The 19,449-nt window shown below is 45.7% G+C and overlaps 1 protein-coding gene across 1 annotated transcript in view; it reads right to left on the bottom strand.

Moving 5' to 3' along the window:
* Positions 1-19,449, bottom strand: part of LOC112267366 (mitochondrial import inner membrane translocase subunit TIM50-like) — a 30,706-nt gene that overhangs the window by 8,338 nt on the left and 2,919 nt on the right. The window contains exons 4-8 of the mRNA XM_042297163.1: positions 12,669-12,690; positions 7,312-7,370; positions 6,220-6,339; positions 5,261-5,365; positions 3,992-4,090 (exon numbers count right to left, since the gene is read on the bottom strand). Coding sequence (XP_042153097.1) covers positions 3,992-4,090; positions 5,261-5,365; positions 6,220-6,339; positions 7,312-7,370; positions 12,669-12,690 — 405 coding nt within the window. The remainder of the gene's footprint in view (positions 1-3,991; positions 4,091-5,260; positions 5,366-6,219; positions 6,340-7,311; positions 7,371-12,668; positions 12,691-19,449) is intronic.

Below are 19,449 nucleotides of genomic sequence, written 5' to 3'. Positions count from 1 at the left end.
TATCAGATATATCTATGTCCTGGGAAATGTTCTTGTTACTTACAACCTCATGCTAATCGCATTAGCCTATGTTAGCTCAACCGTCCCATGGAAAGGACAATGATCCCGAAGAAGGAAAGAAATCCCACAAAATGAACTTAAAAAAAAAAGAAGCACACCTGTTAATTGAAATGCATTCCAGGTGACTACCTCATAACACTGGTTGAGAGAATGCCAAGCTGTCATCAAGGAAAAGGGTGGCTATTTGAAGAATCTCAAAGATAAAATACACTGCTCAAAAAAATAAAGGGAACACAGGAAGCAACACTGATTGACAATAAATTTCACATGCTGTTGTGCAAATGGAATAGACAACAGGTGGAAATAGGCAATTAGCAAGACACCCCCAATAAAGGAGTGGTTCTGCAGGTGGTGACCACAGACCACTTCTCAGTTCCTATGATTCCTGGCTGATGTTTTGGTCACTTTTGAATGCTGGCGGTGCTTTCACTATAGTGGTAGCATGAGATGAGTCTACAACCCACACAAATGGCTCAGGTAGTGCAGCTCATCCAGGATGGAACATCAATGCGAGCTGTGGCAACAAGGTTTGCTGTGTCTGTCAGCGTAGTGTCCAGAGCATGGAGGCGCTACCAGGAGACAGGCCAGTACATCAGGAGACGTGGAGGAGGCCATAGGAGGGCAACAACCCAGCAGCAGGACCGCTACCTCCGCCTTTGTGCAAGGAGGAGCAGGAGGAGCACTGCCAGAGCCCTGCAAAATGACCTCCAGCAGGCCACAAATGTGCATGTGTCTGCTCAAACGGTCAGAAACAGACTCCATGAGGGTGGTATGAGGGCCCGACGTCCACAGGTGGGGGTTGTCCTTACAGCCCAATACTGTGCAGGACGTTTGGAATTTGCCAGAGAACACCAAGATTGGCAAATTCACCACGGGCACGTGGTGTGCTCTTCACAGATAAGCACATGTGATAGACGTGACAGTCTGGAGACACCGTGGAGAACGTTCTGCTGCCTGCAACATCCTCCAGCATGACCGGTTTGGCGGTTGGTCAGTCATGGTGTGGGGTAGCCTTTCTTTGGGGGGGCCGCACAGCCCTCCATGTGCTCGCCAGAGGTAGCCTGACTGCCATTAGGTACCGAGATGGGTTCTGAGGATCTCTTGTGAGAGCATATGCTGGTAAGGTTGGCCCTGGGTTCCTCCTAATGCAAGACAATGCTAGACATCATGTGGCTGGAGTGTGTCAGCAGTTCCTGCAAGAGGAAGGCATTGATGCTATGGACTGGCCCGCCCGTTCTCCAGACCTGAATCCAATTGAGCACATCTGGGACATCATTTCTCGTTCCATCCACCAACGCCACGTTGCACCAATGCTTTAGTCCAGGTCTGGGAGGAGATCCCTCAGGAGACCATCCGCCACCTCATCAGGAGCATGCCCAGGCGTTGTAGGGAAGTCATACAGGCACGTGGAGGCCACACACACTACTGAGCCTCATTTTGACTTGTTTTAAGGACATTACATCAAAGTTGGATCAGCCTGTAGTGTGGTTTTCCACATTAATTTTGAGTGTGACTCCAAATCCAGACCTCCATGGGTTGATAAATTTGATTTCCATTGATAATTTGTGTGATTTTGTTGTCAGCACATTCAACTATGTAAAGAAAAAAGTATTTAATAAAAATATTTCATTCATTCAGGTCTAGGATGTGTTATTTTAGTGTTCCCTTTATTTTTTTGAGCAGTGTATATTTTGGTTACTACATGATTATATGTGTTTTTATAGTTTATATATCTTCACTATTATTCTACAATGTAGAAAATAGTAAAAGAAAAGAAAAACCCTTGAATGAGTAGATGTTCTAAAACTTTTGACCGGTAATATACATTTCTGTATTCCATTTTTCAATAAATTAGCACAAAAAACCCCCTCTAAAAACATGTTTGTTTTCACTTTGTCATTATGGGATAGTGTGTTTAAATGAGTGCTATTTTTTTTACATTTTGAATTCAGCCTGTAAAACAACATTTGGAGTAAGTCAAGGGGTATGAATACTTTCTAAAGGCATTGTAGGGCTCCGGTTTCACAGCCAGCCGTGCTCTGTGATCCCATAACAAAGCAACAGGCTGTAAGCCAGAGTAGGCATGTGTCCAACCCCCACACACCCTCTCACAGGGTGACACACTCCTACACACTCCTATGTTTGGTGTGCAGATAAACACACTGTGCACTAGTATGACAACTTAAATCTGACTCTCCCGTGGAGAATGGAACGACAATTTGAACTGAAAATAAATACATTTAAAAAAAACAGATCTCCGAAACGCAAATTTGGCGGGGCAGGCGAGCACTCAGTCTTGTTCAACTCCATCCAGTCGGTCCACCTGTGACAGAAGGTCGTGCCCTCCACTAACTGCCCTCGGTCTTCAAGGGTTCCCTCAAAGTTGAACTTGTCATCAACATCAATGGCTGATTCTACCGCAGCCTGGTTCTATCACAGTTAATTAGACAGACCGGCCGATAATGTGAGTCGTCAGATAAGCCCGCTGATTTTATTGGCACCTCGCATCTGTGGCTCCACATTGTTTGAAAACTTTTTTGGGGGAGAAAAAAACACCATCGAAATTCACCATTGGACAGACGCCTGGGGCCTCAGGGGACTCGGCTCTCTATTCAGACCTCCCTTTCTCTCGCTCCCTCACTCTCTTTCTGCCTCCCTGTTGCTCTTCAGAGGGCCAGATGGGAGGCGAAGGAGGGGAGAGGAGAGAGGGGGTGAAGAAAGACAGAGATGAGCAGAAGGTCACCAAAGGAAGGGGATGAGGACAGGAGGCACGTGAATTCAGGTGAGTACACAGGAGAAGAAGATCCTCTACGTAACGTTAGAATCAGGATGACTAAATCTCCAAATAAATACATTCAAGTTCCGTATAGCAGGGGGTAGCAGGTTACCTTCATCAACTCTTCATGTTTCCCGATGAATATGAGTTTTAGTAGTTAGTGAATACGAGTTTTAGTAGTGAGTGAATAACATGGAAAGAACTGACCCCGATGAATGACCCATGTCCATGCATCATCACATAGAAAAGGAACACCTTTAAACCCACCCACCACTTCAGTCATACACATCACAACAGCTAGGCCACCTAGGATAACCACTTTCACTACCAAGCCAATCTAGTTTCCCCATGCATTACATTAAGTACTCCACTGAAACATGGTGATGTAGGCTAGCCAGGTTATGGTCTGATACAGCCAGTAATATACAACCATTTAATAGATGCTGGATAGGAGTAAAGCAACAGTTGCCATCTTAGAAAGCATTGCGTTAGAAGTTCCCTCAGATGACAAATTAGGTTAACTTAGGTTAGCAAAGTCATTAACGCTGCTGTACTTCAGCCATGCATGGAGACAGACTCTGGCTGTTGGAGAGAGGCAGGCATAAGGTTAATGAGGCCCAGAAAGGTGGGGGGGGGGGACCCCTATTGTCAGGGGGCGAGGACGAGAGAAAGAAAGAGGGATGGAGTCGGAGCATAGGAGAATCAATGCTGGAGCAGAAGGCGGCTATGCAGTGGAGACACGGGGGGTATGGCGCCATTGTGCCGACTGGGTCACAGTGGAGAGGGGAGCACCGGGGGATCTGGGCTGGGGGCTTGGCCCAAGAGGAGCGGGGTTGAAAAGGAGCACACTAACGTCTCAGAGTCTTAAACTCAACTCACGTCTTAAACAAAGAAACGGAGACAGTGAAAGAGTGAGAGAAAGTGAAAGCGCATACACTGATCTAGCCAAACTAAAGCAAATCAAACAATAAACAGGGCATTTGTCTGAAAAATGATGGATTTTATACACTAACATGACATTTGTTTAAATTCAGAAATATGGAAAACATTCAATTCACAGAATGCTGTGTTATTGGAGGCTTATGCAGTGTACATTAAACTGTGTACACACACACGGTTGGCCATGGTGGAATGTCAGCCTGATGATTTGTTTACCTTGACGTGATGTCCCTCCACGTAACGCGTGGCGTCCCTGAAGAGGCGGTACATGACAAAGCCCTGGGGGTCGATGCTGTCAATCAGAGGGTATGCCGTCTGGTGAGAGAAAACCCGCATCACAACCTCACACAGCATTGACATGCTAGATGCTTCTGCATATGCATGATGGCCATCGGTTACATGGCTAGAGTTGGGCTGAGGACTGGGACAGACTTTAGTTTAGTATGGGGTCTAGCTTCCTGGTTACGGCTCATAAAAGCCCACTTAAAATCTCTTCGCATTAGAAAATCTGAACTAACAGCTTCTCATTGAACCACATGGTTTAGTCAGCACTAATGCAGTGGGCAGGTGGAGAAGACATGTGCCAATGTGAAGCACAGGAAACCTTGATGGGTTAATGATCCATACTCCAGAGGGCAACCTGCAGCTAGCGGAGGTACAGACCAGGCTTCAGTTTGACTTGGCACGGTCACTGCTGCAGGTCAACACAACACTGAGGCTGACCTTCACCCAGAGAAAACAAAACACAGTCCCACATCTAAACAAGGGGCCAATTAGACCCCTCATTTGCATATACATGTCGGCATGAATAAAAAAGGGGCCTTTGGAGCCCAAAAGGAAACCCATTCTGAGCTTGCCTGTCGGCCATGACGTAGGTTATTAGGACAAACAATAGGGGCGAGGCATATTGGTGCCAAAACAAAACAAAGTAAAAACAACAACACTAGGGATGTTGTTTGAGATCAAGTCTGGAGTGGCATAACACATTCAAATGTCATGGATTTGTTTTGAAGTGACCATTAGAACAAAGGTCTACAGGGGAATCGTGGAGGTGACAGGTGCAGTCACAACAAACATTCTAAGCTACACCCAGCGGTAAGAGTGGCCCTGATTGGCTGTGGTGGAGAGAGGCTGTGGCAGGTGTCTGGTAGGTAAGTGAGGCAGGCAGGTCTAAGCCTTAACCAATCCAAAATGCTTCTTCACTGAAATGTGCCATATGGTAGCAGTTAATGATTTGTCCGTTGCGACACCTATAGAATTGCAGTGTTGATTGGCACGAGACAAGTTCAGAAAAGGTACAAAAGGGTGAGTGGGGGATTTAAGGGAAATTCTGGCTCAAAGAAGACTATTCGTCAACATAGGACTTGCAAAGTTTTACTTGAAACAATGATGGTACAATAACACTGTGACAAGATGTTGTAAAAGTCCTCATTGGCCCGGGCCAGAACAGCGCTCAACCCCTTGTGTTGCAGAGATGTCACTCACCATGCCTGTTTCTGCAGTGAAGATGACTATCTCGTAGAGAGGGGCTAGCTGCTGGAACAGGTAGTCGATGCCTGGCCTCTTCTTGAAGCGCCAGCCTGTAGCCAGCTGTGGGGAGAACAAACCAGTCCACTTCACATGTATTCTGGCTAGAATTCTCACTGAAAGCTATCCACAAATATAGTCAGTGAATAATCAATTTAAAAATCAGTTTATCATGTTATAGAGCATCTCATGACAGCCACTATCCAAACCACATAAATGCACAAATAACCAGTGATCGATTGATTCATTAGTTTGTGATCACGTTATAAAGTGGTATATTCACTGGCATACATTTTTGCTTTTTCCACAGCCTAAACGGAGCAGCTTATGGCAGATGAAGCGTTTGGATGACCTCCTGGACCACTTGTAGTCTTTTCTTCAGAAATCAAAGCCTGAGCAGGGCCGCCAGGTGGCTGTCTGCTGAGGGCTGGTGTCGGGTTACGTCCACACCTCACCTGTCTATGCACGCGCCACTCGTAGGGGGGAGTCATAGGGGGAGGGAGCATGATACCACTCAGGTAAGGACAAGTAGGTAGGATCTCAGGTAGGAGGGGCAGGTGGTGTTAGAGTAGGGGTTGGGACAGGCTTCGAGGGGGCCAGGTGGAAGCCACGGGTAATGGGAGGGTCTTTACAGATAGTGGAGGTAAACAGGTGGTGGGCCCCCAGCGACCCACAGGCCAGATGGCCACCCACAGAGGGACGGGGGAGGCTGACGTAAAATCCTAAGTAAACAAATTTTAAAAAACGATTCTACTTATGAATGATTAATGTACTATCAAACCCAAGGAATGAGACGATACAGCTTTTCTCTTGTTGTGTTCTTGGCTATACTGAGAGAAGGCATCCAGGCCACCCAGCAGGATACTGGTACCAGAAGACCAGGGTGAGGTGCTGGGTGAGAGGAAGGTGGTACGTACCGACCACTCGGGGTGCAGCAGGACGTCTGTGAGCTCCAGGACCAGGGTGTAGGGAGGCTGGTAGTAAGGCTCCCTCAGGGGGTCAGGAAGCAGCTTGGGGCTCGTGGGCTCAATGATCATCTGGGGACGCACAGATATGACATCGTCACACAACTACACAAAAACACGATGCTGCAGTAGGGAGGAACAAGTGGCACATCAGAACTATTGTGGGTCAACTGACAACAGCCAAACTCCAATAAAAACAAGTATGCAATTTGTATTTTGTGGTGAACGAGGCCTATCCCTTTAATACTTGAGGTCCTTCATAAAGGTGATTTCCTAAGACTTGAAGACTCAAGTGGCAGTAAAACACACGGAGGCCATCACTCCAGGCTCGCAGGAGTAAAACTGGAGGGAATTGTATTTGGCTGCTTATGTGGGAATGCAGGAGCGTGAAAAGATGGTGGTCCGCTTCCTTATTTCATTTGTTTGCTCTTAGCTGGCCTCATCACGGCAAACTCAAAAAAAAAAAAAAAAAAAAAAAAGAATCCTGTAAGAACCAGCTGCAAGAGGGAGATGGAACGCATGGAAGAGAGAACTGACATGTTCAAGAGACCAGGGAGGAGAGGGTGTGTGTTGTCAATATGCAGGGTGGAAAAGGGGTGTGCGCTCGTGTGTATACACACGAAGGAGACAGGGGGCTGTTCACACTCCATTGAAGAGATCAAAGCGCTAAGAGGGATATGGATTTTGGTGTGTGTGTGGGTGGAGGGGGTCTAACTGAACGGCAGCTGCAGGCCCATGCAGAGAGGCCTTCCTGCTCAAAGCAGTCTGGCTGCACCTGCCTCTGCTTCAGTAAAGACAGACAAGCAGCCTAACATGGCTCCCAGTGTAAATATCCCAATCCAGTGGTTAACCCAGGGGTTTAGTGGACAAGGACCTTCTATTCTACCACCCTGAACCAGCCACAGGAGGAAAATGCTGACTAGATCAACCACATAGCAAATACTACCAACTGTAGAGTGGAGCCATCCATTGATCAGGTTACATTGAACAGTGGGAGTGGCAAAGGCCGTTTTAACCGTCTCGTGTTCGTTTCTTATCACCCACCTGTCTGTAGTCCTGGAAATACTTCAACGTCCTTCTCAACTGCTGGATAACCGGTGCGTCTGTAAGAGAGATCAGCTATAAACAGTGTGGAGCGAGTATCGTTTCTCAAAACGCCATACTCAAGACTGAACACTTAGCCTAAGGGGAGTTGTGGTACATGAATGTATAGGATATAGGAGTTACTGAGCATCTCAAGCCAACTCCGGTGCTGGTAGAATGTACATGGCTGTAGTCCTAATGGATGACTTTTTTATTTTAATTTTAAAAGGGGGCAATCAGCAGTTTCTACATACACGGAACCAAAATATAAAGTGTTGGTCCCATGTTTCATGCACAGAAATACAAAATAAATCTAAGAAAATGTTCCATACACACAAAAAGCTTATCTCTCTGAAATTTGATGCACAAATTTGATTACATCCCTGGTAATGAGCATGTCTCCTTTGCCAAGATAATCCACCCACCTGACAGATGTGGCATATCAAGAAGTAGACAGCATGATCATTACACAAGTGCACCTTGAGCTGGGGACAATAAAAGGCCACTAAAATGTGCATGTCACAAAACAATGACACAGATGTCTCAAGTTGAGGGAGCGTGCATTTGGCATGCTGATTGCAGGAATGTCCACCAGAGCTATTGCTAGAGAATTGAAAGTTCATTTCTCTGCCATAAGCCGCCTCTGTCATTTTAGAGAATTTGGCAGTACATCCAACCGGCCTCACAACTGCAGACCACGTGTGTGCGAGCGGTTTGCTGATGTCAATGTTGTGAACAGAGTGCCCCATGATGGCAAGTGGGGTTATGGTATTGGCAGGCATAAGCTATGGACAACGAACACAATAGCATTTGATCAATGGCAATTTGAATGCATAAAAATACAGTGACGAGACCCTGAGGCCCATTTCTTTTAAGTATCTGTGACCAACAGATTTTTATTTATTTATTTACCTTTATTTAACTAGGCAAGTCAGTTAAGAACAAATTCTTATTTATAATGACGGCCTACACTGGCCAAACCCGGACAACGCTGAACCACCTTATGGGACTTCCAATCACGGCCGGTTGTGATACATCCTGGATTCGAACCTGGGTGTCTGTAACGACGCATCTAGCACAGAGATGCAGAGCCTTAGACCGCTGCACCATGCGGGAGCCCAGGGGGTGTTACCCTGTCATGTGAAATCCATAGATTAGGGCATAATGAATTTATTTAAAATTGACTGATTTCCTCATATGAACTGAAACCCAGTAAAAGTCTGAAATTGTTGCGTTCATATTTGTTCAGTATACATTTTTAGACATGAATTATATATACCCATTGATTCTTTGGAATATAACATATATACATCATGAGCTAAGTTCAGTCATTTCCCATCAGAATCTAAAATAAGCTTGTTTTACTCCAATGTTTGTAAACAAAATCTAAAACGACATAGCCTCAAAACATGGATAAAACTATCATTTTAATATCATGGATGATTAGTCCTCGCATCCATAGCTGAATTTGAGAGTAGTTAAATTTCTCCAGCTTTTTAAACGAACCAGGGAGACCGCTTTATTGTTTATACAGCTGATTGCCGCTTTAAGAGAGGCATCTCTGTAGGGAACCGCAGCATTGGTCCCAACAGATAACATCTCAGCAATTTGATGGCAGATGCTCCTAGGCTAGTTCTCCACTCAGATAAAGCATGCAGCCAGGGGCCTCTGGGATGTGAAGTCCTTTGGGACAGAGACGGAGTGAGAGAGATGGAGTGGCTCTCTATGGGATGGCGTCCGGCCAGTGTGTATAACCAGGCAGGCCCCTTTGGGTCCCCCAGCCCAGTAATAGCAGGCCTGGGAGTGGGTGAGCTGGTGAAACACCCCCTACCCCTCCGGCCTGCCTGCGTATGTGTGTTTTATAAGGCCTGGGCGGAACATACTCTTCCAGAGAGCGTGGGACTGTGACCGGCCCTGTTGACAAACCTCTCCCTTGGGAAAGCAGAGCCAAGCCAGGCTGGGGGTGGGTGGTGATCGTTACAACCCCCTGGAGAGGGACGGGGGTTGCCGAGGCGTGTGTATGTGTATGCATGAGAGTATGTGTGCGCAAAATGTGTAATACGTTCGTGTCTGTGCGCGTGCCCCTGTGTTTGTGCCTCTGTGAGAGTCACTGAGGATAGGACGGATCAAGGCACGCTTTTATGGTAATAAAGGGGCTGGGTAGTGGTGGGATGAGATCGAAAGGAGGATGACAGGTAAATGATGGTGATGGGATTAATGTGTCAGCCAGGCCACAGTGGGTCCTCCAATGATGTGAGAGGTAGGGAAGCTACCACTAAAGGGGCAAAGGATCTAGCCATATAGTCAGGGACATAGGCATTCCATTTTCTCCATTGGTAACTGTTGGCTTATTCAGTCTTATCAAAAGCAGAACTCCCATTATGGTAAAAACATTTGGGACTGACATCGACTCTGAAAGGAAAACCATTACAAACTAAAGAAAAACAAAGGCCCCCAGAAAAGAAGGCTTTGACAAGCAGCAGCAGCAGTCTGGTCAGGCAGCCTCTTGTCCTAAACTTGTTTGCCAGTGTAATAGAGGCAGGCCATTGCGGCCAGTGGAAAGGCTACGTTGCTCTCGGAAGGGATGTCCATTTAAACAGGCGAGAAGTAGGGAGGGAACGAGGGAGGAAAGGCAAGAAAGATCGATGGTGGTGCCTCCGGACACAACAAAGGCCTCCTTTAATCCACAACTGGGGTGGCATATGCTCCGTTAGTTTGCTTAAGGCCATTATTACTCAATTGCCTTTATTCTCCCTGTTCTCTTTTTTTTTTGGGGGCTCTTGCTTTTCTTTTGGCCTGCGCTGTCAATCGCTTCTTTCTTGGTCCGTGACAAACGGTCGTCCGGCCTCGCTCTTTGCGGTGGGGCTAGAGGGGGGTTCTATTGGAGTATCTGTTTAGGGACATAGGCTATTGGTTGGGCCGGTAGGTGTAAGAGGCATGCTGGATTGGTTAGCTTGTTTGTTTGGAGTACTGGTGGTCTCTATCCTCCTAGGGGCTATAAGTCTGTCAGAGCGAGCAAACATGGAACGGCCCCTCATCAAGTCAAAGCCAAATACGGGCTCTGAAGATCCTAGCTGCAGGACACTAACTGGGACACATGGGAGGATGAATGATGTGATAAAATGGACCGAAAGAGATGAGGTCTTCCAAGTCTTGATACGCCTCCCAAAATTACAAGTCAGTTATTTAAGCCTAATAATAGTGCTTGAAGATAAAAATGTATTTTCTCTCCCCCTAAACACAAAACATCTGGTGTGTGTACTGATTGATTCCATACTGCATCAAGACCGTTTCATAGACCCACAGTACACACTAGGAGAAAGCAACAACTTCCAACCTCAGCAAGTATTTTGAAAGCAGTTCTGCACTTGTCACACCCCAGTGTGACCTCAACAGCGCGGTCTTTGGGGAGGTCATCACTGCCACAGCGTCCAACGCTCCTCCTCAGCATAACGCCCCTGGCTCTGAATACCATCACTTGGCATGGCGACACGGATCTGGACGAGCATGCCTGACCTCATCGCCTCGGGTCCCTGAGGACCCATCCAGCGGAGGCGTCCAGGCTGCCCCCCCCCCAATCCCCTCCACTAGCCTTCTGCCACTTGGGGTGGAGGGGCGCGTGGGCAGGGGGCTGGAATGCTCCCTCTACGCTCCCCCGTGAGCCCCTTAGACCATCAATGGCCTTCATTAGGGATATTGAACGCTGTGGGTGCATCAGGGCTGGCCAATAACAGCAGCAGCCGAAGCAGCACTCTGGACACTGACGGAAATAAAGGGACACAGCAGCAGTGCCAGATAGAGGCCTTTAGGGAGCGTGACAGCGTGAAGAATTAATGAAGCAATTATTGGTATAACAGGGTGATTGTTAAGCGTTTATAAAATCAACACTTCTGGAAAGGGCCACAGCTGTCCCTGGCATTAGCATAGCTTTGAAGCGGGGAGGGGAGGCACCTCGCGACTCAGTCCTCTGTCATTTCAACAGCATAGCCAGTTCTAGAACACAACACATTCCCGCTCAGCTCCACACTGGCCAAACGTGCACTCAGAGGGGAGAGAGAAGATGTCAATCAAAACACCAATGAAACACACAGCTAGGACAACAATCTATTGGGGAAACCAATGTGTTTAAATACTATTAAATTAAAATGGAGAGAAACAAGCAAAATGTCAACTTTCCTGTTTGTCGGTCTTATGAGGCCCTTTTCACCAGGTTGTCAGCCTGGCAGTTTATAGGGATGACTGATGGCTGAGAGGCATATGGGGTGGGGTGGGGGGTAGTCACACACAGAATTGGGGGGGGGCATTGTTGGGTGTAGGATGCCTGCAAAGTGGCATTTCTCAGTGGGTTGATTGATCATACGCCCCCCAGAATTGTGGGGGGGAGAGACTCATCTGGACCACTGTCAGTGAATGGGTGAAAATGGGTAGTCAAGTTGTAAACGTGGTCTGGATGGGTATTAGAATGCTAGAGGTCTGCCTGAGGGTGCAAACAAACAGCACTCAACATCACACTTTTTTGTTGTTTTTTTGTTGTTGAATTTTACCCCTTTTTCTCCCCAATTTCGTGGTATCCAATTGTTTTAGTAGCTACTATCTTGTCTCATCGCTACAACTACCTACGGGCTCGGGAGAGACAAAGGTTGACAGTCATGTGTCCGCCGATACACAACCCAACCAAGCCGCACTGCTTCTTAACACAGCGCGCATACAACCCGGAATCCAGCCGCACCAATGTGTCGGAGGAAACACCGTGCACCTGGCAACCTTGGTTAGCGCGCACTGCGCACCGGCCCGCCACAGGAGTCGCTGGTGTGCGATGAGTCAAGGATATCCCTACCGACCAAGCCCTCCCTAACCTGGACGACGCTGGGCCAATTGTGCATCGCCCCACGGACCTCCCGGTCGCGGTCGGTTGCGACAGAGCAGAGTCTCTGGTGGCACAGCTGGCGCTGCAGTACAGCGCCCTTAACCACTGTGCCACCCGGGAGGCCAACATCACACCTTTTTAATGACAAATCTAAGATCAAACTAAATGAGGCGAAGACTTCACAAGTTAACCACCAACAGCTGTCTGAACCTTGTTTTCCCATGTTTACGTAGCCTTTACATCAGCTATTAAAGACTACATCAGTTATGTGAATCGAGATCCATTTACAGCCCATGACCAGATTTATGGGAAGGCAGAGGTGTGCCAAAAGCCTCGGAGAACAAGGGGACATTAATAAAACGCTCATCTCTAAGCTAACTCAACTTCGAGAAAAGAAAACCTCCCCAAAATACCACAGGTAGTGTCAAACAGAAAAAGGAAAACAACTCACCGTTATCAAACTCATCTGGAATCTGTAAAAGACAGAAGGAAGGTGAGAAATAGTCCAGGTCACACACTTGTGAATGCAAGGTCAATGTCAGATGGCACTGTTGACAGAACTTAACATGAATTACACTATGGCCTAACGCATAAGGTAAATAACATGACATTTTGTGGTTGTGTTTACGTTCAAACGTCAGTGTCAGCCAATTCAGCTGTTGGTGTTTAGGTCCAAACAGCCACGACACCTCTCAAATACTACAGAATATTCCTTTATTGAAGTCGATAGCCTTCCAGGCTAGTTAGCATTTCATCTCTCTATGCATCTACACCAGGGGTAGGCAACTAGATTCAGACACAGGTCGATTTCTCAGGGCAAATGGTCGAGGGTGCCAGAAAATTACAATCATTTGTACACTGCAAATTGACCACAACTAAGCCAAAATAGAGAGTATTTGAAAATAATAACTTCATACCTTGAAACACGATCACATTTTGTTTGTGGAATACTTGGGAACAGATTACCTCAATTAAAAACAAGTTCTCTCCTTGAGAGCACAGACACCAAGACCATCCAAACCACTCACGTTCTACTTTTCACACAGATACTGGGCTGTCCAGGCATCGTGCACTGTGTAGTAGTGTCCAGTATATATATATATATATTTTTTTTATTTAACTAGGCAAGTCAGGTAACAAATCCTTATTTACAATGACAGCCTAACCCGGATGACGCCGGGCCAATTGTGCGCGGCCCGATCACAGCCGGTTGTGATACAGCCTGGAATCGAACCAGGGTCTGTAGTGACACCTCTAGCACTGAGATTCAGTGCCTTAGACCGCTGCCCGTCTCGGGAGCCCCTGTTGCTCGTCTCTGTGCATTACGTGCCGTCACGCTTAAGTGTTAGACCTGGCCCCTCCCTCGCGGTGAAACTTTCAGCAGCGGACCCACACCAGCCCACCAATTAATCTCCCAGCTGATGAATATTCAGCTGCATCTGCCAGCAGGTCCCTGGCCTGGCCCACCTGGGGGTCTGCCTGCCAAAGAGAGAGACAGAGGGAGAGAGAGAGAGCCAGCCGGGGGCCGAGTGAGACACCACATGCTGCACGCTGGGGCCACTACATGGGAACCGATGGGGTAGGCTGGAGCTGTTTCATCCTCCTCAACACCCCTCCCTCCCTATCAAGGCTGTCCTGAGGGGGTTGCAGTGGTTGAAGAAACACTGCACAACTCCACCCCCTGCTGCCTGTGCAAGGTTATGAGTTTTCTTTATATAACGTAGATCATTTGACCAGTGATACAGTTCACTGTGTTGGTCATTACTGCGTTGGGGAAGGCCGACACCTCTAGCACTGAGATTCAGTGCTAGAGGTGTCACTACAGACCCTGGTTCGATTCCAGGCTGTATAACAACCGGCTGTGATCGGGCTGCACACAACTGGCCCAGCGTCATCCGGGTTAGGGTTTGGCCGGGGGAGGACCCCATGTTCCTTAATGTTGATGTGGTTGTTACTGACAAGAAGCACATGGCTGTGCTCTTTAAATCACCACTTTATTAAGTCAGGATTCCTATTTGTCTCAGCCATGCCTCCGTGCCCGTCCAACATTTCCTCATCTCCCACCCCTTCTAATGCGACTATCCCAGATGCTTCTCTTTTTCTTTTTTTTATTGAAGATTTATGATAAAAACATCATAAAGATTCTATACTTAGTTTCACAAGTTTCTAAGACCTGTAATATAACTAACTTTTCGTCTGACGTTCGGCTGGACCTGAACGCGCGTTTGGATTTGTTTACTAAATGCCCTAAGAAAAGAAGCCATTTGGACATAAAGTTCATCATTTATCTAACAAATCAAACATTTGTGGAACTGGGATTCCTGTGAGTGCATTCTGATGAAGATCAAAGGTAAGTGAATATTTATAATGCTATTTCTGACTAATGTTGACTACACAATATGGCGGATATCTTTTTGGCTGCTTTGTTGTCTGAATGCTGTACTCAGATTATTGCATGGTTTGCTTTTTCCGCAACGTTTTTTGAAATCTGACACAGCGGTTGCATTAAGGAGAAGTATCTCTCTAATTCCATGTATAACAATTGTATTTTCATCAACATTTATGAGTATTTCTGTGAATTGATGTGGCTCTCTGCACAATCACCACATGTTTTAGAACTACTGAACGTAACGCGCCAATGTAAAATGAGATTTTTTTTAATACAAATATGCACTTCAGCAAACAAAACATACATGTATTGTGTAACATGAGGTCCTATAAGTGTCATCTGATGAAGATCATCCAAGGTTTGTGATTAATTTGATCTCTGTGCTTTGACTCCTCTCTTTGGCTGGGAAAAATGGCTGTGTTTTTCTGTGACTTTGATGGTGACCTAACATAATCATTTGTGGTGCTTTCGCTGTAAAGCCTTTTTGAAATCAGACACTGTGGCTGGATTAATGAGATTTTATCTTTAAAATGGTGTAAAATACTTGTATGCTTGAGGATTCTTTGTTTGTTTGTGGTTTTGAATTTGGCGCCCTGCACTTTCACTGGCTGTTGGCGAGGTGGGACGCTACCGTCCCACATATCCCAGAGAGATTAAAACTTGACCCCCCCCAAAAAAAAACATATTGGTCAGATGATTTAGATCCTTTCTTTAAGATTGCTGCCCCTATCATCGCCAAGCCCCTCTACTTTCTAGGGAGGTTCCCATTGCTTGTAAGGCAGCCACAGTTCATCCTTTATTTAAAGGAGAGATCAAGATGATCCTAACTGTTATAGGCCCATTTCTATTTTGCCCCGTTTATCAAAAGTGTTGGAAAAACTGGTCAATAATCAACCCGCTTGCTTTCGTGATGCTTATGGTATTCTCTCCGGAATGCAATCTAGTTTCCGCTCAGGTTATGGAGGCATCACTGCAACCTTAAAGGTCCTCAATGATGTCACAATTGCCCTTGATTCTAAGCAATATTGTGCTGCTATTTCTATTGACTTGGCCAAAGCTTTTGATACGGTAGACCATTCCATTCTTGTGGGCCGGCTAAGGAGTATTGGTGTCTGAGGGGTTTCGCCCTGGTTTGCTAACTACACCTAAAAGAGTACAGTGTATAAAGTCAGAAAATCTGCTGTCTCAGCCACAGTACCCCAAGGCTCAATCCTAGGCCCCACGATCTTCTCAATTTACATCAACAACATAGCTCAGGCAGTAGGAAGCTCTCATCCATTTATATGCAGATGATAGTCTATACTCAGCTGGCCCCTCCCAGGATGTTGTGTTAAATGCTCTACAACAAGGCTCTCTCTAACCTTTACCTTGTGCTGAACAACTCCAAAACAAAGGTCATATGGTTTGGTAAGAAGAATGCCCCTCTTCCTACAGGAGTCATTACTACCTCGGAGGGTTTAGACCTCGAGGTAGTCACCTCATACAAGTACTTGGGAGTATGGCTAGACGGTGCACTGTTCGAGTATGGCTAGACAGTGCACTGTTCTTCTCTCAGCACATATCCAAGCTGCAGAATAAAATTAAAACTAGACTTGGTTTCCTCTATCGTAAATCGCTCCTCTTTCACCCCAGCTGCCAAACTAACCCTGATTCAAATGACCATCCTACCCATGCTAGATTACAGAATCATAATTTATAGATTGACAGGTAAGGGTGCTCTCGAGCTGCTAGATGTTCTTTACCATTCGGCCATCAGATTTGCCACCAAAGCTCCTTATAGGACACATCACTGCACTCTATTCGCCTCTGTAAACTGGCATCTCTTTATTGCCGTTGCAAGACCCACTGGTTGTTGCTTATTTTTAAAACCCTCTTAGGCCTCACTCCCCCCTATCTGAGATATCTACTGCAGCCCTCATCCTCCACATACAACACCCGTTCTGCCAGTCACATTCTGTTAAATGTCCCCAAAGCACACACATCCCTGGGTCGCTCATTTTTTCAGTTCACTGCAGCTAGTGACTGGAACGAGCTGCAACACTCAAACTGGACAGTTTTATCTCAATCTCTTCTTTCAAAGACATTCTGACAGGTGTGGCTGCTTTGTGTGATGTATTGTTGTCTTTACCTTCTTGACCTTTGTGCTGTTGACTGTGCACAATAGGTTTGTACCATGTTGTGTTTCTACCATGCTGTGTTGTCATGTGTTGCTGCCTTGCTATGTTGTTGACTTAGGTCTCTATGTAGTGTTGTCTCTCGTTGCGATGTGTGTTTTGTCCGATATTTATATTGTATTTAGTTATTTATTTTAATCCCAGGCCCCCGTCCTCGCATGAGGTCTTTTGGTAAATAAGAATGTCCTTAAGTAACTTGCCTAGTTAAATAAAAAGGTGAAATTAACTAAAGATAACAGCTGATAAAGCACACTGCCTATCAGATTAGTTTCATAATGTGCCAGGTAAACCTGTATATTAGGGCAAAGGTAAGGGGATGGGCCAGTGGGGAAAAGGTAAACACAGCCATAAAGTCAGCCAAGTGTGCCCTCTTGTGGCGGTGTAAGGAGAATGAAATAGGCCTAGAGTTGTTTTAAGAAGATTGCCCCGGATTCCAAGGTTGGCTGCTGACAGAATCTTTGAAATGTGATGCAAACGGGTCTCATTCAGCGCCATTTGCGTAGACTGTGTAGAGCCATTAAGATGTACTTTGCTGGCAGCCAACCTTGGAATCGGGTGCTATCCTCTTAAAACACTAGACATCTCAGTCAGACATAAGCTTATGCTTAGGAAAGGAAGGCAGGCAAATGACTGAGTCGTATCAACCCCTATGCCGGTAGTGTCTAGTACAGCGTCCAGCATCTCCGGTCTCCTTTCCTAAACCAATAGTGTCACGTAAGCTAGTCAGGGTTTGAGTCAGTTCAGGAAATTTGTTGAAATTCATGAACAAATCATGAATTAATTGATCTTATTTCAGTGCCCTGTCTCGGATAATATAATTGCATGATAGTCATGGTTAATCTCAAAGAACTAAATATGGAACTACAAAAAATAAAAAAAACAGAATCTTGCTAGTACAGATTGTTTTGCCCATTAAACCGTCACTCTCAAGAACCACTTCTTACAACACAGAGCAGTGAATTAACTTATAACAAGACTTGGGTCTTCCAAATTGGTCTTTCAGAGGAGGTTGAGAGGGTACGAGGTGTGTGAATGCTCATTTAGGGGTAATTCACACCTCGTCACAACAATGGGGCAGAGGCCCTGGAGACCAGGGGCAGGCCCTGTTCCCAAACCAGCTACAGGTTGGCCACGGGAACTCTCACCAAACAGAGGTGGCCACTCATTGCGCCGAGAGATGAAAATAGTTCCCACACTGATAGCCGTGTACAATATTGATGCATGAGAACATAGACCCTCACAGCAACACACTGGTGAGGGGCAAATCCCATTATAAGAGATGTTGCTCTAGCTAGTGAAATTAATGAGAATTTGTTGTCACTACCAAGTTCCAAAATGCACTCATCTGTTTTGGAAATGCAGCACAACCTAGTCCAACCTCTAGAGCAGTGGTAACCAAGTCAAGATTAATTTTGCAATCAAAAAGCAAGCAGAGATCTACTGCTCAGAATTATTATTTAAACATGACTTAACATGAACCTAATATAAACAGTTCTGTAGGAATGAGGTTTGTGCAGTAAGCCTAATAGATTGCAGCATATTGGCTATATGCCTGGCCTACCAATATTGTTCATTTTAGACCATATTATATTTCAAAACTCAAGCTTTGATAAAGTAGATCTGTTGGTATAGCACTTGAGGCACAGCGGAGGATAAATTGAAATCTGCAAATAATTTGCTGGACTGATGGTACCTGCAGCTGATGGTCCCTGCAGCTGATGGTCATGGTGCTTTCAAGACAACTGGGAACACGATTTAAGAAAAATATATAACAAAAACCTAGGTCAAATCATGACATCCGTGATCTTCAGGTCGGAAAATCAGAGCTCTAGAATGATGCGAGTTTCAAACTTGAAGTTTGATGACCGTTCCAAAAGATTTCCCCCCCCAGTTTGATCTTTTTTTCTTTCCTCGGAATACCCAGTTGTCTTGAATGCACTGAAGTGGGAGATCTCCGACTTCCCAGTTGTTTTGAACATGGCATTAGTCTAAACAGAGGTCGACTGACCAGAGAGAGGGGACACTGTCTTCCACCTGATGGTGAAACTCAAATCGCACCACATCAGCCTCATGCACAAATTCATGTTGTTCCTATGTCCAGAGAAAGTGAAATATTCCTTGATATTAAGACACGACGAGCTACAATTAATAAAAACTGCAGGGCTATCAATACCCTTGTAGTAGGGACAAGCACTTATGTTTTGTAATAGTGTTGAACAAAAACAGTGATGACAGTGCTGAATAAAAACTTAGACATGAAATCACTCATTAAAACAGCAGCTCTTTGCTGTATTTGACAATCTCTGGTCATTGGCCTCGGCTAATAGGGATCATAATCATTTTTATTTATTTATTTTAAAACAAGGAATGCCTTGAAGAACGTGATCGACCGGTTGGTGACCACTGCCCTGGAACGACAAAATTGTTCTCATATTCCAAGATAATAGTTTAATGTCATTTGAACAGGGGAACAAGGGAGCCAAACAGAACCCAATCGAAATGCTACTTGACCTACGATAAGGTTTTAGAGATACTGATGTCACTCAGTGCAAAAATTAGTGCCTCCTTATTTTATCCCCCCAGAAACTCAGTGAAGATGACTAGTCTAGTCATGCTTTTACTATACACTTGTGTATGTGTATAAGGTAGTGGAATTGTTAGATTACTCG

This window comes from Oncorhynchus tshawytscha, linkage group LG14, assembly GCF_018296145.1.
Source record: "Oncorhynchus tshawytscha isolate Ot180627B linkage group LG14, Otsh_v2.0, whole genome shotgun sequence".
In the NCBI taxonomy this organism is placed as follows: Eukaryota; Metazoa; Chordata; class Actinopteri; order Salmoniformes; family Salmonidae; genus Oncorhynchus; species Oncorhynchus tshawytscha.
Note: the sequence above shows the minus strand (reverse complement) of the source record. Positions and strands in the feature narration are given on the sequence as shown.